Genomic DNA, 23,859 nt, shown 5'->3' with positions numbered 1-23,859 from the left:
AATGACAAAAATGACAAAAATGACAAAAATGACAAAAATGACAAAAATGACAAAAATGACAAAAATGACAAAAATGACAAAACTGACAAAAATGACAAAAATGACAAAAATGACAAAAATGACAAAAATGACAAAAATGACAAAAATGACAAAAATGACAAAAATGACAAAAATGACAAAAATGACAAAAATGACAAAAATGACAAAAATGACAAAAATGACAAAAATGACAAAAATGACAAAAATGACAAAAATGACAAAAATGACAAAAATGACAAAAATGACAAAAATGACAAAAATGACAAAAATGACAAAAATGACAAAAATGACAAAAATGACAAAAATGACAAAAATGACAAAAATGACAAAAATGACAAAAATGACAAAAATGACAAAAATGACAAAAATGACAAAAATGACAAAAATGACAAAAATGACAAAAATGACAAAAATGACAAAAATGACAAAAATGACAAAAATGACAAAAATGACAAAAATGACAAAAATGACAAAAATGACAAAAATGACAAAAATGACAAAAATGACAAAAATGACAAAAATGACAAAAATGACAAAAATGACAAAAATGACAAAAATGACAAAAATGACAAAAATGACAAAAATGACAAAAATGACAAACAGACCAAATTGTAAATTTTTTGTATGCCAGGGCATACTATGGGAAAATTTCTCCTTCCCCCCGAACTCTAGCTTTAATGTTATCAAAACCTATGGAAATTCCATATGAACGATTTGTCTAGATAACGATAAAATATGATTTCATCACTTAATCCGTAATGCACACGCACTATTTCGCCTATCCTACAATCAGCACCAAATACGCTCGATCCGCAAAATTCCGTTATCGGTCCGAAAATAGTTCGATTTCAATAGGCAACGGAATGTGGCCAATGGATTTGTTTCCGGGGAACTGCTGATTCCGGTTATTCCCAATGGCAACAATTGTGCAAATTGGTGATATCGTGTCGTGAAGTGGCTGCTAATGCTGAAGCTGCTCTACAATTTTCTCGTCATCATCCTGTTCAAATTTTTCCATCCTATGGAGCAACAGCGAATGGCGATGGAATCGGAGACGATTTGCACCACCAATTATACGATAATTCGCTTTTTTCGCTCCAAAAGATCCTAAATTGGTTTTTCACGCTTCGTTTACATCTAGAGAGGATCGAATCGAGAGAGGGAGTGATGGAGGTAAAATTTCGTATTTGAATCATTTGGAGCAACTAGGATTTCGGACGTGTAAAATTGGGCAACTCATATGGAAAATTAATGTCCCTTCATGAGTGCGTGCATAGTCCGTGGAGCGGAATTATCAATGCGAAAATCATATGATCGGATAGGATGAAAAGTTAAGTTTACCTTTATGCACCCACAAATCAGACTGTACTCCAATAATGAACTTCCTTGGAGGTGGAACTATTGGTATAAGATTCTATGCCGGACAGCTTTCGAATAACTAGGATTGTCATCCAGCTCATCCGCATTGTTTATGTCTGAAAGAAACAGAAAAAACATATACCATATCCTATCACTAGACAAAGCCGGATGGAAACAATCAAAAAACCAACTTTCTTGGAGTTGGAATTATCGGCATAAGATTCTATGCCGAACCGGCATTAACAAGCTTTTGGGATGAATTATTCAATAGGATAAAAATCCCATAAAATATTTTTCTTGTTTCGCTTATATGTAGTGGGCATGCATCATTTTGCTTGGGAACCCGAGTCTTTATGCCGGTAGTGCTTTTCCAATCATATCATCTTTGGTACATTGCACATTTCAGTACATTTTCCGCACAGAGATTCGCTACGACGGCATTGGATTTTTGCAACCTCTTCTATGGGTGTAAAATTTACACACAGTCCCAAAAACCTTGATTCCTTTTTAATGCTACTTAAATACCGTCAATATAAAATAATTAAAATAAATTATGAATGTCTAAAATTATTAAAGAACATCCCATTACTAAGAAGTGCTCTCTTCTTCACTTCTCAAAATCTTTCCAGCTGCCCGGGCCAAAATAATCGGTTCCCAGGAAGTGCACGTCAAAAAGGGGAGCACCATTTCGCTGTCCTGTGTGGTGAACGTACACGCTTCGTCCATTTCGTGGTAAGTAAGCCGGAGCAACTTTGGAGTAGTGCTTATTAAAATATTCCCACTTTTGGGCAGCATCAGTGGAAATATTTAGAATTCAGCAATGCCCGTCCCGAAAGAGTGCATCCTGCCGAGTGCTAATGTGGTTTGTTTTTGCCTTTCCCTTCTTGTCTTCCTTTTCGATTCAAAGGTATCACGGATCGTCGGTCGTTGATTTTGATTCAGCTCGCGGGGGCATCAGTCTGGAGACGGAGAAAACCGACGGGGGAACCAGTAGCCGGTTGATGTTGACCAGGGCCACCCTCCGGGATTCCGGCAACTATACTTGCGTTCCGAGTGGTGCCGTTTCGGCTAGCGTTCAGGTTCACGTGCTTAACGGTAAGTTAGGAGGTTTGCTCTTACTACATAGTACCTAGTAGTAGTTTCATATTCATGCGAAATGAAATTGTGTAATCATATATGTGAAGCATTCGTTAGATAAGAGCTCTTAAGTTTGCCCGGGTTCATTTCGTTCGTATACCTCTTCACAGAGAAGTGGTATTCTAGATGAAAAATCTCACCGAATATGACTACTATTTAAATTGTATATTTTTGCCTTTCTCACAAAAATTTATAGTTATCGCTCGATTTGAAAGATCAATAATTATGGATCTAGAAACCTATCGAATCAACCCGACGAGTTCTGACGATGTCTGTGAATTTGTGTGTTTTAGTGTGATTTTTTTTACCATTTCTCGACGTTTTGCGAAGCTTGGCTGCACAAATATAATGAATTTTATCTTTGAAAACTGGAATTTTGCTTTTCTTTAATCTTTAAAAGATCGAGATATGAAGTCATGTTTTAAAGGCGACAGGCTTGCTCGTACAAGCCTTTGACAAAATTGACAAAATGACGAACATGACAATAATGACCAAAAATTTGGCAAAATCGACAAAACTGTCAAGATTTTAACTAATCTATATATATATATAAAAAGCAATTTCTGTATGTTTGTTTGTTTGTTTGTTTGTTTGTTTGTTTGTTTGTCCTCTATAGACTCAGCCGTCCTAAGAGCTAGAGGTCTGAAATTTGGCATGGATGCTCATTAGGACTAGGAATGATGAAAAATGTTATTAGATTTTTGGACGACCCCTTCTGAAGGGGGTCGTCCATACAAGACAAATATTGTTTTCGCGATATTGACGTTACTTTTCGTCGGATTGTGATGAAAATTTGCACATGAGTGTTTTGAGAGGCAAGCAATCGATTACAGTTATCAAATTTAGGGTCAGGGGTCGGCCAAAGGGGTCGTCCATATCCACTGATTAATGTTTTTGCGATATTGGCGTTATTATACATCGGATTGTGATGAAAATTTGCACATGAGTGTTTTGAGGGACGAGCAATCGATTACAGTTATCAAATTTAGAGTCAGGGGTCGGCCAAAGGGGTCGTCCATACCCACTGATTAATGTTTTTGCGATATTGGCGTTATTATACATCGGATTGTGATGAAAATTTGCACATGCGTGTTTTGAGAGACGAGCAATCGATTACAGTTATCAAATTAAGGGTCAGGGGTCGGCCAAAGGGGTCGTCCATATCCACTGATTAATGTTTTTGCGATATTGGCGTTATTATACACCGGATTGTGATGAAAATTTGCACATGAGTGTTTTGAGGGACCAGCAATCGATTTCAAGTTTCGAATTGCGGATCAGAAGTTGGCTGAAGGAGTCGTCCATACCCAACTTTAATGTTTCTGCGATTTTGACGTTATTCTACATTGGATTGAGATGAAAATTTTCCGCATAGGAGTTTTGAGGGACGTTCTTTTGCTTTCAGGTTTCAAATCTTGACTCAGGGGTCGGCAAAAGGGGTTATTATCTGTTCACTGATTTAACGATATTCTCTTGATTGAGCATAGAATTGTAATGAAAATTGACACATGGGAGGTTAACAGAAAAGATAATTGATTTCAGGTGTCAAGTTTTGAATCGTGGTCAAAAAAAGGCCGTCCATGTTAGTTGCTCACTGTTTTCGTGATATTGTCGTGATCATGCATTGGATTGAGATGAAAATGTTCAGATGAGGATTATAAACTACTAGCTGATCCCGTACGAACTTCGTTTCGCTTTAAATTTTCTTCATTTTCTTAACTCATTTTGACGTACCAATGATTTAAAGCGAAACGAAGTTCGTACGGGATCAGCTAGTACATTATAACCAATACATACTTATTGTTTGGTTTCAGTTCAGCTTTCAGTCGAACTGGTTTTAAAAATTGAAACCGAAGCTCCATGTTATGATAATCATAAAGTGAATTGCATTAAGAGGTACAACCGCGAAATAAGATATTGTTTATTTTATTATAGAAGCTTGATGGAATCCAAAATTTGATACAGACCTCGTTCGATTTTGGCAACTTGTGTTGCCAAAATCGAACGGTTTTTTTCTCAACTTTTATTCAGTTATTTTAACAAAATATCTATTATTATTATCAAAAACGTTATTTTTAGTCAATTTCCAACCATTTGTAGTCATTTTTTATTTTTTTCATCATGTTTTTGATGAATTTTGCACTTTTCTTGATTTTTTTATAATGTTTGTTTTCATTTGTCATATTTTCTGTTTTTGTCGTTCTTCATCGTTTTTTAGTTGTTTTTTGTCATTTTCAGTCTTTTCTTTTAATTTGTTTTTTAAATTTTTGATTTTTTCATCTTTTTGTCATTTTTTAGTACTTTATAAAACTTTTTAATAACTTTTGTTTTTATTGTTGCATTTTTTCACTATTTCAGAACATGAAAACGTATTTATGGTGTTTGTATAAATTTAATTGGTTTCGTTATAAAGAAAACTAAAAGGTAATGTTGTTTCTAAAAACCGTTTGATTTTGGCACATGTGCCAAAATCGGATGTTGCCAAAATCGAATGTTGCCAAAATCGAATGTTGCCAAAATCAAATGCTGCCAAAAACGAACGGGGTCTGTATTTTTTTCAGGGATTTTCATCCTATTGGATGAGCCTAAATCAGATAAGTAAATCATAGACATTTCCCAAGCAACCAAAAGTCACATATTTATTTGATTGAAGGCATTGAAAGTTACATATTGGCTGACAAAGAAAATCAACTACCCAATTCCCTTTAGTAAACTTTATGTACTCATTAATGAACTTGAAAGTTGCAAAAGTGATTAATATGTACGTTGTATGTGACTTGTTTTGCCCAATTCCCATGAGTGAACTATATGTACTCATAACCGAACTTGAAAATTGCAAAAGTGATCTATACGTACGTTATACGGGACTTAAGTAACATAAACGGCACAAAAGTGCTCAAAACGGGATTTGGTAAGTCACATAAAGGGCCCAAAAGTGCTCAAAACGGGATTTGATAAGTCAAAAAAGTGCATTGATGTGCTTTCAAAATCTAATCACCACTTCAAGTTTTAGTTTCAGTTAGAACAATATCTAGGCGTGGTCTTATGGTAGCGTGTTCGATTCTCACCACGAAGGTCGGGGTTCCATCCCCAAGCCGGGCAAGTTTTTTTTTCAATAAGTTATTTAGTAATTGAGAGACCATTCTGATGCGATATTTGTAGGAAATGTGGGAAAGAAGCAATTTAGCAATTTGTCGAGTTTGGAATCCGGCGCGTGGCATCATGGCGACACCGGTACAGAACACAGTAAATAATCAAGAGAAGGTGAAATGAAGGTGAAGGTGAAGGTGAATAGAAGGTCATTGAGACTTGTTTTGGAACATGAAAGTATCAATAAGAACCTAAATTTTGAGCTGCAAAGAACATACTTCATATCAATGATGGGGCTGAGTGAGCGTTTTTGTACCTGTTTTATGGGACTTTTGGTTGCTTGGGTACATGCTCACATCGTATGCCACGATAGCGGTTGTTAGATCCTTCCTTCACCCAAAACTATATTCGCAAGCATTGCTCCGAGAAGGAAAAAAGACACGGGGGTCCGCGTCCCACCATTTCATCTTCCCTCAGGAAGCTTTTTCTGGAGGACGAACGACAGGAGAGAATTTCTGCTCATTCGTCAGGCTCTTTTTTTCGATGCTTTTTCCTTTCCCCTCTACACACCTTACGATGCGCGCCGTACGCACTATGGGCAGATCCATACAATGAGGTGGCAAAAAGTAGGTATTATTTGGTGTTTTGGACTCTTTTGTAAATTTTGAAAACTTTGTAAGTTACTTTTGTAGTTTTGTAAAATTACTATTTCAACTAATTTTAGATGAACTCATAAACAAATTGTTTAAAGAACTTACAAAGTAGGATGATTGGTGTCATTCATGACTCTTCTTTCTATTTCTTTTGAAAGCCGTTTATTGGACTAATTGGTAAATTTGATAACAAATATTATCAAAACATTTCATGAAACTCAAGAGAAACATATGTGAAATGATTGATCAATTATGAGGAAAGATTTTTTCGACAAATCAGCAACAACTTTGATGAATTTATACTCATTAATGAGTAAAAATTACCCATTTGCGTGATATTTTAAGCTTTATTTGACAATAACTATAAAAACGATGCTTTGGGGTGCCTAGAAACTCATTCATTGTATTTTTAGGACCTAAAACTAGATATTGAAAGTGAAAAGAGTATGGGGCAATGCGGAGCTTCATATTTGCAAGGCTTTAAAGTTTTTGACTTTTGAAAAAAAAAAAAGGTTTATATACTCATTTTTGTCATACATCAATTTAGTGTGTAAACATTTTGAACGGTTTAAATGGTGTACTTTACATTTCAGAAAAAGTGTGTTCCATAGAAATATATGTGATTCAAGTTTTTTCTTCAGCATATAATTTTTAAAATACTCAATGTCTGATGTCTGTGGTGCGTTTAGTATCCAAGATAATGAGTTGAAAAACTGGGGATATCTTAGTCAGATACTATGTTATTAACTAGTAAAAATAAAAAAGTGATCCGGTAAAGTACAGTTTTTGACTTTTTGCCGCTTTAAAACCCATAGTGGAACGTACGTTGCTCGCATCAAAAAATCAGTCCATAAGGGTTGTTCGGTAGTTGTTGTTGCCAATCGAGCATTCAAAGTAAACGTTCAAGAACCAAGCATAACTCTCTCAATAACAAAATGTGATTTGAATCATCGACGTTTTTCGGCGGTTTTTAGAATCAAAAACGTTATTACCAGTTGTCCAGACGTTTCGAGCTACTATGGCTTTCGCTCCTCTTCAGTGGACAAAACTACTGGTCTTCGTCTATACTAGTTTAATTCGGGACATCCCGAATCAAACTAGTATAGACGAAGGCCAGTAGTTTTGTCCACTAAAGAGGAGCGAAAGCCATAGTAGCTCGAAACGTCTGGACAACTGGTAATAACGTTTTTGATTCTAAAATCCGCGGAAAAACGTCGATGATTCAAATCACATTAAAGCGCGGCGATAAACAAAATTCCAATAACAAAATGTTAAATGGGATCGCAGTATAGTGAATTGCATGATATGTACGTCAAAATGAACAAATATGACAAGAATACTAAAATTTACAAAATAAACGGCTTTGAAAAAATTTACAAAATTGACGAAATTAACAAAAATTAAACTGGACAAAATTGTCTAAAATGAGTCATTTTAGTCATTGCTGCCTTTTTAATCAAAATTTTGCCAATTTTGTGCATTTTAAATTGAGTCATAATAATGATTTTGTCATTTACTTTCAATTTTGTCAATTTTGTCAATTTTGTCAATTTTGTCAATTTTGTCAATTTTGTCAATTTTGTCAATTTTGTCAATTTTGTCAATTTTGTCAATTTTGTCAATTTTGTCAATTTTGTCAATTTTGTCAATTTTGTCAATTTTGTCAATTTTGTCAATTTTGTCAATTTTGTCAATTTTGTCAATTTTGTCAATTTTGTCAATTTTGTCAATTTTGTCAATTTTGCCAATTTTGTCAATTTTGTCAATTTTATCAATTTTGTCAATTTTGTCAATTTTGTCAATTTTGTCAATTTTGTCAATTTTGTCAATTTTGTCAATTTTGTCAATTTTGTCAATTTTGTCAATTTTGTCAATTTTGTCAATTTTGTCAATTTTGTCAATTTTGTCAATTTTGTCAATTTTGTGAATTTTGTCAATTTTGTCAATTTTGTCAATTTTGTCAATTTTGTCAATTTTGTCAATTTTGTCAATTTTGTCAATTTTGTCAATTTTGTCAATTTTGTCAATTTTGTCAATTTTGTCAATTTTGTCAATTTTGTCAATTTTGTCAATTTTGTCAATTTTGTCAATTTTGTCAATTTTGTCAATTTTGTCAATTTTGTCAATTTTGTCAATTTTGTCAATTTTGTCAATTTTGTCAAATTTGTCAATTTTGTCAATTTTGTCAATTTTGTCAATTTTGTCAATTTTGTCAATTTTGTCAATTTTGTCAATTTCGTCAATTTTCGTCAATTTTGTCAATTTTGTCAATTTTGTCAATTTTGTCAATTTTGTCAATTTTGTCAATTTTGTCAATTTTGTCAATTTTGTCAATTTTGTCAATTTTGTCAATTTTGTCATTTTGTCAATTTTGTCAATTTTGTCAATTTTGTCAATTTTGTCAATTTTGGCAATTTTTTATTTGTCATTTTGTCAATTTTGTTCAATTTGTCATTTTGTCAATTTTGTCAATTTTGTCATTTTGTCAATTTTGTCAATTTTTGTCAATTTTGTCATTTGTCATTTTGTCAATTTTGTCAATTTTGTCAATTTGCAATTTGTCAATTTTGTCAATTTTGTCAATTTTGTCAATTTTGTCAATTTTGTCAATTTTGTCAATTTTCAATTTTGTCAATTTTGTCAATTTTGTCAATTTTGTCAAATTTGTCAATTTTGTCAATTTTGTCAAATTTGTCAATTTTGTCAATTTTGTCAATTTTGTCAATTTTGTCAATTTTGTCAATTTTGTCAATTTTGTCAATTTTGTCAATTTTGTCAATTTTGTCAATTTTGTCAATTTTGTCAATTTTGTCAATTTTGTCAATTTTGTCAATTTTGTCAATTTTGTCAATTTTGTCAATTTTGTCAATTTTGTCAATTTTGTCAATTTTGTCAATTTTGTCAATTTTGTCAATTTTGTCAATTTTGTCAATTTTGTCAATTTTGTCAATTTTGTCAATTTTGTCAATTTTGTCAATTTTGTCAATTTTGTCAATTTTTTCGCAATTTTGTCAATTTAATTTTTTCGCAATTTTGTCAATTTTGTCAATTTTGTCAATTTTGTCAATTTTGTCAATTTTGTCAATTTTGTCAATTTTGTCAATTTTGTCAATTTTGTCAATTTTGTCAATTTTGTCAATTTCGTCAATTTCGTCAATTTTGTCAATTTTTTCAATTTTGTCAATTTTGTCAATTTTGTCAATTTTGTCAATTTTGTCAATTTTGTCAATTTTGTCAATTTTGTCAATTTTGTCAATTTTGTCAATTTTGTCAATTTTGTTAATTTTGTCAATTTCGTCAATTTTGTCAATTTTGTCAATTTTGTCAATTTTGTCAATTTTGTCAATTTTGTCAATTTTGTCAATTTTGTCAGTTTTGTCAATTTTGTCAATTTTGTCAATTTTTTCAATTTGGTCAATTTTGTCAATTTTGTCAATTTTGTCAATTTTGTCAATTTTGTCAATTTTGTCAATTTTGTCAATTTTGTCAATTTTGTCAATTTTGTCAATTTTGTCAATTTTGTCAATTTTGTCAATTTTGTCAATTTTGTCAATTTTGTCAATTTTGTCAATTTTGTCAATTTTGTCAATTTTGTCAATTTTGTCAATTTTGTCAATTTTGTCAATTTTGTCAATTTTGTCAATTTTGTCAATTTTGTCAATTTTGTCAATTTTGTCAATTTTGTCAATTTTGTCAATTTTGTCAATTTTGTCAATTTTTTCAATTTTGTCTCTTTGCCGATTTAATCGATATTTATAAATCCTGTTCATTTTTCAAATTTTTTAATTTAATAGAATTGGATTGACAAAAATGATTGTTATTTTCTTCATGATTATTTTAATTTTCAAAATGCAAATTTTTGAAAAGTTTATTGGGAAGTTGATGTAATTTGTGACATTTTAGCATCTTCAGATTTATAAAAAATTAATCATGGAATTTTTGACGACTGTTCCAAATTAGCGAACTTTTTATCAATCTGCATTTTCCGAGACTATTCAATTCGACTGGATTTTGAGAGCAAAGTCGGATTCCGACCCCTACACATTTTCCGCTGAAACAAGAGAGTTATAGCAAAAAATGTGTTAGGGATAATTAAACCCCCGGTGGTATTGTGTCGGTATGTTTATTGTTAAATTTATTCATTTTTATTCAGATTTTTTTTCTTTTATTGTACCTGGCTAGGACTTGAAGTTTACCAAAACGATCTTATGAACCAAAACAATAATTTTTCCCAATACCTATGTTTAAAAAAAATTAGATTTGAATTTAATGCAATTGAAGACTACCATCAGCATCAAACTGAACTAATTGAAATAGATGACTTTTAATCAACTTCTAATTGCTTTACTGATATAACTTTTTTATTCTCTCTGCTTGCTTCCTGTTCTCCAAACCAGGTGAACATCCGGCTGCGATGCAAACGAGCGGTTCCCGGACTCCGGATCTGCGGCTCCGTCACCTGATGTTGTTTGTCGTTCTGCTTGGATCCCAGCTAAATAGTTATAATCTAAGTAAATTAATCCACTTCATATCAACGCTGCTGTTCCGATGCGCATCCCGATTCCAAACGGTGACGAGAAAATCCCCCAGCCTAGGACGCGGTCGACATCTGATACATTGTCACCATCCGGGTGTCTGGTTCGATTCGGTTCCTCCGGAGAAGGATGAAAATCCAGCGAACAGAAATAGCGATAGTTACGACGACATCCGATCATCCACTTCCTGTCACCCAGAAGCGATGGCAATATCCTGTCCCAGCAAAAGATGATCCCAACGTTGGCCAGCGCTTGTCGTGACATCTTAGACCGAACGAAATCTGCCTGGTGACCATCAAAGGAAAAATCAGCGATGGAAAACACAACCGAGGAAATTCATCCTTCCAGACTTTCTTGCCCTTTCTGTCCTTTCGAACGGCAAAATACCTGTCTTTTTAGGGCAGAAAGACTACGATCCGACAACCAGGAGAGACACCCATCCGGGGAAATCCTACCCCCTGTAAATAGAGAACCGACGACGTTAGAGAAGAAGAAACTTTCCCTGACACCCCATAGTTCGACCCCCTATTAGTTGTAGAAAGATGTAGGCAAATCCTTCCAGTCAGTCAGTGTAGCAGAATCTGAAGCAAATGAAAATTGTATAAGGAAATCCCTTTAGCGTAAGGAAATTGAATGCTACCGATAAAAGGGCGGATAAGCTCGAGCGGACGTTCTGTGTGTATTATAGCTAAAAAAAGAAAACTTAAACAAGAAGAGGATGCGGCGCATTTAATCGTTTTGTATCGATAAGGATTCGACCGACCAGGTCCGGGTAGTGGAGATTCTATTAGCGTTTGAGGCTTTCGGTTTGATGGGAAAATTAGGTCAGCAAATCTGATTCGAATGGATGAAATTGGAAAAACGAGCAGCCTTAAACACCAATATATTTCCACCAACTTGACTGGGTGTCGGTTAAAAATATAAAAAAGAATCAAAACAAATAAACCTTAAATGATAAAACTAGAGTCTGTTCAAAGAGCTCGAAGAGTAAATAATGTTATGCTAGGGATGCAAAATTAAGGTAAATTTCTGCAAGTATGATGTGAGAACTGGAATGTTCAGAATGATTAAAAGTTATTTTTACAAACATAATAGAATTCGCGTTTTTGAGAATTAAAAAAAGGAAGTGATAGGTAATAGTTTGACTTTGGACAATCTTATATAAATATACATTCGAATTACGCCAGGTGATATTCTCATCAAGAATTTTGGGAAATCCAAAAATTCAAGTTTCTTTATTTTCTTTCAGAGTCATAACATATCCTTTGTTTTATAGGAAATAATTTTTAAATTATTTTTACTTGGTAATATTCAAATAACTAAAACAACGTCCGCAATTCTTTGCATTGGCTGGAAGCTTCAAAGTACAACTCTCGCCAATTTTTTGTTCCCTCCTGACGTGTCTGTGACCATAACCTGTTGAAAATGCAGCTTTCAGTGGTGAAATAGATTGGAATAGATAGAGCCAATATGCAAATTGCACAACCATGAGTTTTAAAAAAAATGACTAGCCATTTTCACATTGTCGATATAAGATCATTAGCAAAAAATAAGTACTAATTTGAAATTGATTAGTTGGAAAGATTGTACATAAATAAATTCATGAGAAGATAAACTAGATTGGTGGTTTTCTAATTGGTCCCTACCGCCCCCAGAGAGGCGTTGAGAGCCTACAAGGGGGCAGTAGAGTGGCTCAAAGTTGCCAATTTTTGTTGCATATCAGAACAAATTTGTTCCAAAATACTCTTAGAGAGGGCGGTGAGTTCTGAAATATTGAGACAGGGGGGCGGGTGGTGAGCAAAAAAGTTTGAAAACCACTGAACTAGATGATTCCCTTGAGGAGCTCCAGTATAATTTGTAAAGTTAATTGATTTGACGTGACTTTCCGGAACAAAAAAAAATTCTTATACCGAGTTCTCAACATGACTGGTAACGAGCCTCATTTTGAAGCTAGCTGAGCGGATGTTAGTTGTATTGTGGCTGAAAAACGACGTCAGCTGGTATCCTTTAGATTCATACACTTCAACTTAGTTGTTCTGAGATTATGCTCAGATACGAATGAAAAAACAAAACTATCCCAACTGCTAAATGATTGGCAAAACAACTATTTTCTGATGGTTATGGAGAAAAATATGTACTTCTGAATTTAAACAAGGTTTAACAGATGTGCTGCTAATTTTCAAAACAGTAAGAAAGGATATTTTTCAGGAAAATGTCTTTCGCATCTTATCATTAAACAAACAATAAATCAAAAACAGTGTCGTAGCATTTGTTTATTTATAATTATTGATTTTGTTTTGAATCTTATTGAAGAAAAGTTTACAGTTACAGAATATTTTGAACAATAAAAATTTTTGCTAGTTTGTGGACTTGCAGTGATTTCAAAGTGGTCTTTACTGCCCCCTGGAGGGCGTTGAGAGCTTCAAGGGGGACGTTTTAAGAGCTCAGGGGGGCGGTGAGATCGTATTGAATGACACATTTACACAAATAACGAAACGATGTAGAATTGAAATTACAAAGAAAAAGTTCAATGCACAATAATGAAATTTCGTTACAGAACCATGAGACATTGAGATGAAAATATCAATAATTTCCCAAAGCATATAATTTCACCGAGCTGCAAAGAAAGTTGTTTATCTGTACCTCAGGAGTTTTCATTAAATTGTCACAGATTTCGTTATACATACTTAACAAGATTAATTTTGAATGGCAATATTAGAAAATCTTTGAAATACCCATTGCTTGCCAAATTTGCCTGATAAAAAACCATTTGAAAAGAATTTGTGCAAAAAAGTATCATCTTTGATTCAAACATAGATTTTTGGAAAAACAAAATTAACAAATTCGTTTTGAAATTCGTGTAGGATAAATGATCTTAAGCGGAACTAGTCGAAAGGCAATGATTAATGACGAATCTTATCGAAATGTTGAAAAAACACTTTTTGAAGATCTCTTTATACAAGCTTTTTCATTTTTGCCAAAAATTTATGAAATGAAATAACGTTATTAGAAGCTTTAAAACATACGTTAAGTTCAAAGATTTGACGTGACTCTCTTACACAATTTATTTTTCTTATACCGAGCTGATTTCGATAACATGCGCTTAAAAGTTCTTTTATTTTCGTTTTTCATACATTTTTTGAGAAAATTGTAACTTTCATTCGGTCGGAAAAGTCTGAAGGAAAATTATTTTTAATCTGGAAATGTCACCAAATATAGTTTGAAACATGAAAAATCTTTATGCAATATCCAAATTCACGTTTTTTGCATTTTTACCGCTGAGGTTATGAAGGCCTCATATGGGTTAAACAAACGATAACATGGTAAAGTAACGTTTCATACCTTCAAACTTTCGAGAAATACTTACAAATCATTATGTTTTTGAGGCACCTATCAGAAATAATTTTGATTTTTTTTTTCATTATAACGAGAAATTCCAAATTTTATAGTTTTGAAAGTGCAATTTATCAATAATCCCAATTCTTTTTTTTTTTGAATTGAAGTAAGAAGTATCCATTTATTCATTGGGATCAATATGTGATCCGTTGATTTGTTACCAAATAAACAAGAAGCTTAATCCAGAGATTTTGAAAATCTGATAACAAATAACGAATCCGGTCGTTTATTCTTCAATTTTCAAATTCATATCTGGTAATATTCGATATCCGAGTTTTGAAGTATGGTTCTGTTTGTTTTCTCGGAGACACAATCAATGATTTGATTGAATATTACAATGATCTTTTTTTTCCTAATAGGGCATCCATTAACTACGTAACGCTCCTAGGGGGGGAGGGAGTAAGCTCGATCGTTACGAATTGAGAGATAGGGGAGGGGGGGAGTTATGCGCATCGTTACGTAACGTTTTTTTTCCTTAAAAATTTTAGTACAATCGCAGCTTTTTTGATGTCATGCAATTTTGGCAGAATGATTAGCAAACCAAAATCAGCTTAAAACTTGTAAGCTTCAATTTGACTGAACTGGTTTATAACCTTTCCTCTTAAAAGATTCTGAGATAGACTCCTTTAAATGCGTATTGGATATCCGTGAAATAGCCGTTGGAAAACCGTTCACAAATTAAATTAAACAAGGTAGATCATCAGTTAAAAAGCACAGAGCAACTAGTAATAAGGCTATCATTTTATTTTATTAGAGGGTTATCATCGAAAAGTACTAAGAAGCGATCTGGATAGGTACTAATTCCGTTTTAAAGAACGGAAATTTTATGTTAAAATCTTTTCTTACTAGAGTGTCCATTTCCCGACTATTTTAGCGTTCCCGGGAATCGGGAAATCTGACGATTCTTTTCCCGGGAAAAATTGAAAACGAAGATCTCAACTCTCTACTCCATATCAATATCATGGCATTTTAAAATCTATGATAGTACCTAGTATTGCAGAACATTTCAAACTTTTTTAAAACTTCAAAAATTCAATAATCAAACCGAAAACCCAAAACAGAGTACTTTTACCCACAAACTCTGATTCTAGCTGCAAAAATTTCTAATAATTGTGAAAGATTTCTTTCTTTCGATAGAAATAAGCTAGACTTCATGAAATCCAAATGATGAATTTCGCAAAATGGAATATTCAGATTCTTTCCGTAGCGATTCACTATTGGAATTGTGTTGTTTTTTTGTCGTTTTTCACTGTAACACTAAGTTTTCGATTGCCAAAACTTTTTTAATCAAATTCAATGTATTAACCAGATTCCAGAAAAATAATATTTAAGACTTATCCATCAAGGTAGAACTATCATTTTCCTCAATCAAGCACATTTTGATGCCGCCGACTGTGGCCTAGAGGATAGCGTTTCAGTCTTCTAAGCCAGAGGTCATGAGATCGAGTCTCGGTCACGGCATACATAGTACTCTTTCTGTGGGCTGGTGGTGTTAGCATTAGTAAGATGCTAGCCATTATATCCTTGAAAGATGTACGCTTTAGTCTTAAGTAGAATTTAGATCTCTTCAAAGAAACATGAAGTTTCACTGAGATCCTATATGTGTGTGTTCGTTTTTTTACATTTTATTGGCTTCGGGAATTCCCGGGATTTTTAAAGTGTTTCCCGGGATTCGGGATTTCCCGAATTTTTCTAATTCCCGGGAATTCCCGACCGGGAAATCCCGGGTAGGACTCTCTATTTCTAACCAGTAATAAAAAAAATATAAGAAGATGGTTGGGGGGAGGTATTATCAGCGTTACGTAATTTTCAGAGGAGGGTACGTCGAAGCGTTACGATTTGTGACATACGGGGGGGAGGGGGTCAAAAAAGTGCAATTTTTGCGTTACGTAATTAATGGATGCCGCCTAAAGTTTGAACCGTTTCTAACAAATAAATGACAAAAAATGCTCCTTATTCAAATCATCCATCCATAATCCATCCATTTTCTATAGTGAGTTTTGATTTAAATTTTTAAAATTATAGAATGATTTTGAATTCTTATCTGGATCTGGTTGAATGAACCTAGCTCTGGTACTGTATTTTTATTTGAAACTCTTTATTGTAGAATTCTGTTTTATTTTTATTTCTATGTTATCCTTCAACTGAAATAAAATCAAATGATTTCTAATATTGAAATCATATTCTATATCCTGATGTTGATTTCGAGGAATGAAAAAATGTTCATTGTTCTTTCAATTTTGTGGACTATTCAATTTCAATATTATAAATTTTAAATTTGAATTATTCCTTCGAACGTTATTGAGATTCTGCTCTTCAGTACTTCATTTTGTTTAAAGAAAACTACCATATAAATTTATGGTATTATTGTAGATTTTAAATCTTTATCAGACGAAATTTTTTATTAGTTTTGGAATTTTAACAAAGATTTTCTAATTCAAATTTTGAATTTAAAATGCTAAAGTTATTTGCTTTTTTTAAATTTTTTTCTGCACAGAAATTTGAAACTTAAACTCTGAGCAGTGTTTTTGTCGTTTACAAGTACATTTCCGAAGCAGAATTTTGATATTGATTTTGACTTCGTCTTTTTCAACCAAAACTTTATCTGTGTTGATCTCTCGAGTTTAGATAAACAATCTTTTGCATTTTATTCACTAGAAATAAAACTTCAAAATAAACAAGATTTTTGAAAAATTTTTTTAATCCCCCTACAAAAATTGCCCCGGTCCTTCGACCGCGAGCGACGGCTTAACCCAGCCCTGTTAAATTCAGAGCATTCAACTTGACAGCTAGATGCTGTTATTTTCAAGAGTACCACTGTAGATCGATTGCTTGTTTTGAAGCATTTAAGAAGAACAATTAAGTTCTTTGCATCACTACTCTCTGGAGCCACCCACAAGAAATTATCTATTATTATCAATGTAGTTTACAACACTTTTGAACATAGCGATCTGAAGATAATTTTCAATGTTGAATCTTAATGTTAAACAATTAATCCAAAAATTAAGTTAAAAATAATATCAATTTTCAATCGGATTTCTTCATATTAAACGTATAAATTTAGCTGTCTTTATATTGAACAAAACGATTAAAAAGGCATTTTTTTCAGAAAAAATGTTCAAATCCATCGATTTTTTTTAACTAGTTTTTTACATTTTGAAGTTACAATTATCTATGTACCGTGAAACAGAGTAGGATTGATAACTTTTTTCAATATTTCTTGATTATTTTATCTGTTAAGGGGAATGTGGCATGTTTCATATTTTTAAAACCAGTACTGAACTCCAATGAACGTAAAACATGGTTGCAGCATTTTTTTAGAATACATTACCAGATCCGGTGGACAAAACTTTGGACCGTAAAGTCATGCGTCAACTGTTTACGTCCGAGAGTGCCTGAGCTGTTGCCTGCTGCCCATGATTCGCAAGCACAATCACCCAGTACTGTTTTGGACGGATTTGGCATTGGTTCATCACTCAAAAGGCACGACGTCTTGGTACAAATCCAACCAAGTCCAGATTGTTCCGAAGGAGATGAACCAGCCTAATTGTCCTCAAGCGAGACCGCTTCAAATCGTATTTGAGAAAATATGTGAAGTCTGCAGATTCTATCAAAAACTTCGTAAAAAATTGGAAAAAGTGGTCAAAATCATCACAAATTAGTCTGTGCTGAAGCTAATGAGCAGTCTTCTATCCAAAATTCGATCACTGACCTACGATTAACTGTAATCTATTTTTTTTTTGTTTTACTGTAAAAGAAGACTACAGAGAACATAAAAGTGAACAAATAATTAATTTGCTCCTAAATTGTGTTTAAACTATTCAATTAAAATCGTGCTTAGACATAATGGGATACCACAGTGAGTTGCTAATCTAAGTAGATGTAGGAAGAATAAAACAAAATTAATCTCTTGCACTCATATTGATCTTTGGCCCTTATATCAACACAGCCAAAACATGTAAGCATCCTAAATAATAAAATACTTGCACCCTTCACTTTTCTTTTTGACGTTATCTTCGTTAAATTCAAATATGCACTGAATAGATTACTACGGCCAGGCCAACCATGTGGTAATACCGCAAAAGACACAGCGCTTCATTCGCTTAATGTACAATAAGCTGGGTCGATTCGGGTTCATTTTTGAATAAATCAAATCCTGTGGTCTAAAAAGCTTCAATTTGGTTTAAAACTGCATGACCACTGCATGACTATTTTTCATGCAATACTGCGCTAGGCACTCAGCAGTGATTTCAACTGAATTTATTGTTTTTCAATGCCAAAATACATAGCCATGTCAAACAGCTAATAACTTTTTTTTCTAATAAGATACGAAGTTGCGGTCTTCAAAAAAAGTTGTACAGCGGAAAATTTCCTATAACGAATTTATAAATGGGCTCAAAAACCATTAGCAAATTTACTCATGTATAAGTTACTTAAAAAATCTGCAAAAAAATCATGGATGAGTTTTGAATAAAAAACGAAGCTTTTTCGACCCCATGGGTTTAAACAATTCAAAAATTACCGCAAATCGTCTCAGTCTAATATTCAATTACTTAATTGAAAAAAAATTATATAATGCAAAAGTCCAAAATCATGAAAAAAAGGTCTCACCAAATAGGTTATTGTCTACAGGACACATTTTTCGCTGATTCGTCACCGTACATCTTAAGTATGCAGGAGCCAGAGTGATGCTGTTTTGAGTTTCGAAATTGGAACCTACTGCATCCGAAGTTTCTGAAGCTGACTTATTTCTTCCCACATCCTGTAGTTTTTTTTTACTACAGCACAATTCACAAATTTGTACACCATTGCGGTTGTTTCCGACTGGATTCGATAGTGATTCTTCATTATTTAAACTTTTTCTTCCTTAGTTAGAATAATTTTCTCACAGAGTAAAAATTGTTGACGTTCGGGCGAGTCAACGCCTTTTTTCAATAAATTGATGTAGTGGCAGTGTAGTCAACGCCTACTTCGTAATCTCCCCGAAGTGTGAATGTGCTTTCAAGACAACTTTCCCGGAAGAAGCAAGAAATACAGGTTTTTCATTGAAACCCTTTTGCTTTATACTAGATGACCAATTTTTTGACAGATTTTTTTAACTGAAATCGTGATAAATAATTCATTCGAGGACCTTATCACGATTAAATTTATAACAAAAAAGTTGTCACACTACCGCAAAAGTAAAATGAACACAACTGCTACAATTTTTAACCGATTCTGATGAAAATCTGTTGAATTCTTAACTTGATTATATTGGATTATGTATTCGAAGAACTTAGACTAGGTAAAATCGAAGTTTTTATAAAATATTCGTTTTTTTATAGTTTTTTTTCGATCATAAATTTACAAATGTAAAAAATAATGGTAGTTTTTTTTTCTCAGGATCTCGAAAGGATTATTCATCCTTCAATAATGTTGTTCTTACTAAAAGAAAATAAATTTCACCGATAAGGTCAATAAGTTCTTTAACGAAAATTTCACATTTTCAGTATAACTTATAAACAATTCTACTTAATTGTATTTTTTAAGCTCAGTGCCCGATTTCAATCTAGAAATGTGGGGCAGTTAATTAAATACACTTTTTTTTAAGTTTTGTAATTATTGTGCAGTATATTCTCATGAAAGAAACAGTAAAATTTCAGTTCAATAAGTAAGTTCAAAGCTAAATTTGCACAGCAAGAACACTGACAGGAACGTTAAGCTTTGTACATGTTTTTGTAACGCAAAATTGAAGACTGCTCTTATACTAGGTACATTGACCTAAAATACTTTTATACTTTTACACTTTTTAAAAACAAAGTTAAAAAAAATTAATTTACATTCATAACTCCGTTTAAAAAGAACAGTTCCAGTTCTTAGTCATGCTTGTCTGATTTGATAGAATCTTGTAAAATATTAAAGTCCGCTCGTGAGAGTGTACAAAGAAAAAGAGAAAAGTTCGTTGAACTTAAAAACAACGATAAAAAAATAAGCTACTTTGTAAATAATCAAACTGAACACTGGATATCCCAACCCAACTACAAAAAATTGATATGTTTTACAGGAATCAAAGCTACAACATACAAAAAAGTGAAAAAAAACTAATAAAGATTAAACAACCCTGAAAGATAACAAACCAAAAGAAAAAAAAAACATCAACGAAGGGCCCGTTGTAAATGTGTAAATGTTAAGTTTCTTATTGTACAGATGAACACATCTAGCAAATTGCATCCCGAAGAGAGAAAGTACTTTGAAGAAGAAGAAAAACTCACTGAAAATATCCATTAGCTGAATTATATAAGCCCTAAAAAGTTGATAGTGAAGTATAAAAATGGATTTAAGTGAAACGTGTGAGAGATGAAAAAAAAACCAACGCGATTTTGACGAGTGAATGTTAGAGGCGCTTGAAACCATTGAGCAACCACCATTTTCCCCCCTCGATTGATCCCCCTTTTTGAATGGAGAAAATTTTATTCTGCGTAATCGACCACCACAAATGGAACTACAAGTATGATGACTTTCAAATACTTAACCAACAACTTGCAATTCCACTGATGCTGCCGGTAGTCAATCGTTGCAGGAGAAAGTTTTCCGAAATTCTTGGGTACAAATGAAGCGCAATCAATTTGAGAACTACTTCTTCGGATGCCCGGAAGGAAAACAAACAAACAATCGAGCTCTGCTGGTGATGGCTTCTTTGAGAAAAATCTTTTGCCGGTCAAGATGCCAATGGCTGACTTCCGGACTTCTGGTTCTGAGAAGCATATTGCATAGTTTTTTGAACTGAAAACTCGCCGATTAAATTATCCTTGTTAAAAAAAAATGAGAAAAAAATTTTTGTTTTCAGAACATGTGATTTCTGAATCTGAATTCTGAATCTGAATTCTGAATTCTGAATTCTGAATCTGAATTCTGAATCTGAATTCTGAATCTGAATTCTGAATCTGAATTCTGAATCTGAATTCTGATACTGAATTCTGAATCTGAATTCTGAATCTGAATTCTGAATCTGAATTCTGAATCTGAATTCTGAATCTGAATTCTGAATCTGAATTCTGAATCTGAATTCTGAATCTGAATTCTGAATCTGAATTCTGAATCTGAATTCTGAATCTGAATTCTGAATCTGAATTCTGAATCTGAATTCTGAATCTGAATTCTGAATCTGAATTCTGAATCTGAATTCTGAATCTGAATTCTGAATCTGAATTCTGAATCTGAATTCTGAATCTGAATTCTGAATCTGAATTCTGAATCTGAATTCTGAATCTGAATTCTGAATCTGAATTCTGAATCTGAATTCTGAATCTGAATTCTGAATCTGAATTCTGAATCTGAATTCTGAATCTGAATTCTGAATCTGAATTCTGAATCTGAATTCTGAATCTGAATTCTGAATCTGAATTCTGAATCTGAATTCTGAATCTGAATTCTGAATCTGAATTCTGAATCTGAATTCTGAATCTGAATTCTGAATCTGAATTCTGAATCTGAATTCTGAATCTGAATTCTGAATCTGAATTCTGAATCTGAATTTTGAATCTGAATTCTGAATCTGAATTCTGAATCTGAATTCTGAATCTGAATTCTGAATCTGAATTCTGAATCTGAATTCTGAATCTGAATTCTGAATCTGAATTCTGAATCTGAATTCTGAATCTGAATTCTGAATTCTGAATTCTGAATCTGAATTCTGAATCTGAGTTCTGAATCTGAATTCTGAATCTGAATTCTGAATCTGAATTCTGTATCTGAATTCTGAATCTGAATTTTGAATCTGAATTCTGAATCTGAATTCTGAATCTGAATTCTGAATCTGAATTCTGAATCTGAATTCTGAATCTGAATTCTGAATCTGAATTCTGAATCTGAATTCTGAATCTGAATTCTGAATCTGAATTCTGAATCTGAATTCTGAATCTGAATTCTGAATCTGAATTCTGAATCTGAATTCTGAATCTGAATTCTGAATCTGAATTCTGAATCTGAATTCTGAATCTGAATTCTGAATCTGAATTCTGAATCTGAATTCTGAATCTGAATTCTGAATCTGAATTCTGAATCTGAATTCTGAATCTGAATTCTGAATCTGAATTCTGAATCTGAATTCTGAATCTGAATTCTGAATCTGAATTCTGAATCTGAATTCTGAATCTGAATTCTGAATCTGAATTCTGAATCTGAATTCTGAATCTGAATTCTGAATCTGAATTCTGAATCTGAATTCTGAATCTGAATTCTGAATCTGAATTCTGAATCTGAATTCTGAATCTGAATTCTGAATCTGAATTCTGAATCTGAATTCTGAATCTGAATTCTGAATCTGAATTCTGAATCTGAATTCTGAATCTGAATTCTGAATCTGAATTCTGAATCTGAATTCTGAATCTGAATTCTGAATCTGAATTCTGAATCTGAATTCTGAATCTGAATTCTGAATCTGAATTCTGAATCTGAATTCTGAATCTGAATTCTGAATCTGAATTCTGAACCTGAATTCTGAACCTGAATTCTGAATCTGAATTCTGAATCTGAATTCTGAATCTGAATTCTGAATCTGAATTCTGAATCTGAATTCTGAATCTGAATTCTGAATCTGAATTCTGAATCTGAATTCTGAATTCTGAATCTGAATTCTGAATCTGAATTCTGAATCTGAATTCTGAATCTGAATTCTGAATCTGAATTCTGAATCTGAATTCTGAATCTGAATTCTGAATCTGAATTCTGAATCTGAATTCTGAATCTGAATTCTGAATCTGAATTCTGAATCTGAATTCTGAATCTGAATTCTGAATTCTGAATCTGAATTCTGAATCTGAATTCTAAATCTGAATTCTGAATCTGAATTCTGAATCTGAATTCTGAATCTGAATTCTGAATCTGAATTCTGAATCTGAATTCTGAATCTGAATTCTGAATCTGAATTCTGAATCTGAATTCTGAATCTGAATTCTGAATCTGAATTCTGAATCTGAATTCTGAATCTGAATTCTGAATCTGAATTCTGAATCTGAATTCTGAATCTGAATTCTGAATCTGAATTCTGAATCTGAATTCTGAATCTGAATTCTGAATCTGAATTCTGAATCTGAATTCTGAATCTGAATTCTGAATCTGAATTCTGAATCTGAATTCTGAATCTGAATTCTGAATCTGAATTCTGAATCTGAATTCTGAATTTGAATTCGGAATATGAATTCGGAATGAAAATTCTGAATCTGAATTCTGAATTCTGAATTCTGAATCTGAATTCTGAATCTGAGTTCTGAATCTGAATTCTGAATCTGAATTCTGAATCTGAATTCTGTATCTGAATTCTGAATCTGAATTTTGAATCTGAATTCTGAATCTGAATTCTGAATCTGAATTCTGAATCTGAATTCTGAATCTGAATTCTGAATCTGAATTCTGAATCTGAATTCTGAATCTGAATTCTGAATCTGAATTCTGAATCTGAATTCTGAATCTGAATTCTGAATCTGAATTCTGAATCTGAATTCTGAATCTGAATTCTGAATCTGAATTCTGAATCTGAATTCTGAATCTGAGTTCTGAATCTGAATTCTGAATCTGAATTCTGAATCTGAATTCTGAATCTGAATTCTGAATCTGAATTCTGAATCTGAATTCTGAATCTGAATTCTGAATCTGAATTCTGAATCTGAATT

At 32.8% G+C, this 23,859-nt stretch overlaps 1 protein-coding gene across 2 annotated transcripts in view; it reads left to right on the top strand.

The window, feature by feature from the left end:
• Positions 1-13,681, top strand: part of LOC129751430 (uncharacterized) — a 462,239-nt gene extending 448,558 nt beyond the window's left edge. For both annotated transcript variants that reach the window (XM_055746924.1, XM_055746923.1), the window contains 3 exons: positions 2,028-2,130; positions 2,306-2,493; positions 10,676-13,681. In XM_055746924.1, coding sequence (XP_055602899.1) covers positions 2,028-2,130; positions 2,306-2,493; positions 10,676-11,046 — 662 coding nt within the window. In that variant the 3' untranslated portion in view covers positions 11,047-13,681. The remainder of the gene's footprint in view (positions 1-2,027; positions 2,131-2,305; positions 2,494-10,675) is intronic.
• Positions 13,682-23,859: the final 10,178 nt, after the last annotated feature.

Source organism: Uranotaenia lowii, chromosome 3, assembly GCF_029784155.1.
Source record: "Uranotaenia lowii strain MFRU-FL chromosome 3, ASM2978415v1, whole genome shotgun sequence".
NCBI lineage: Eukaryota > Metazoa > Arthropoda > Insecta > Diptera > Culicidae > Uranotaenia > Uranotaenia lowii.
Note: the sequence above shows the minus strand (reverse complement) of the source record. Positions and strands in the feature narration are given on the sequence as shown.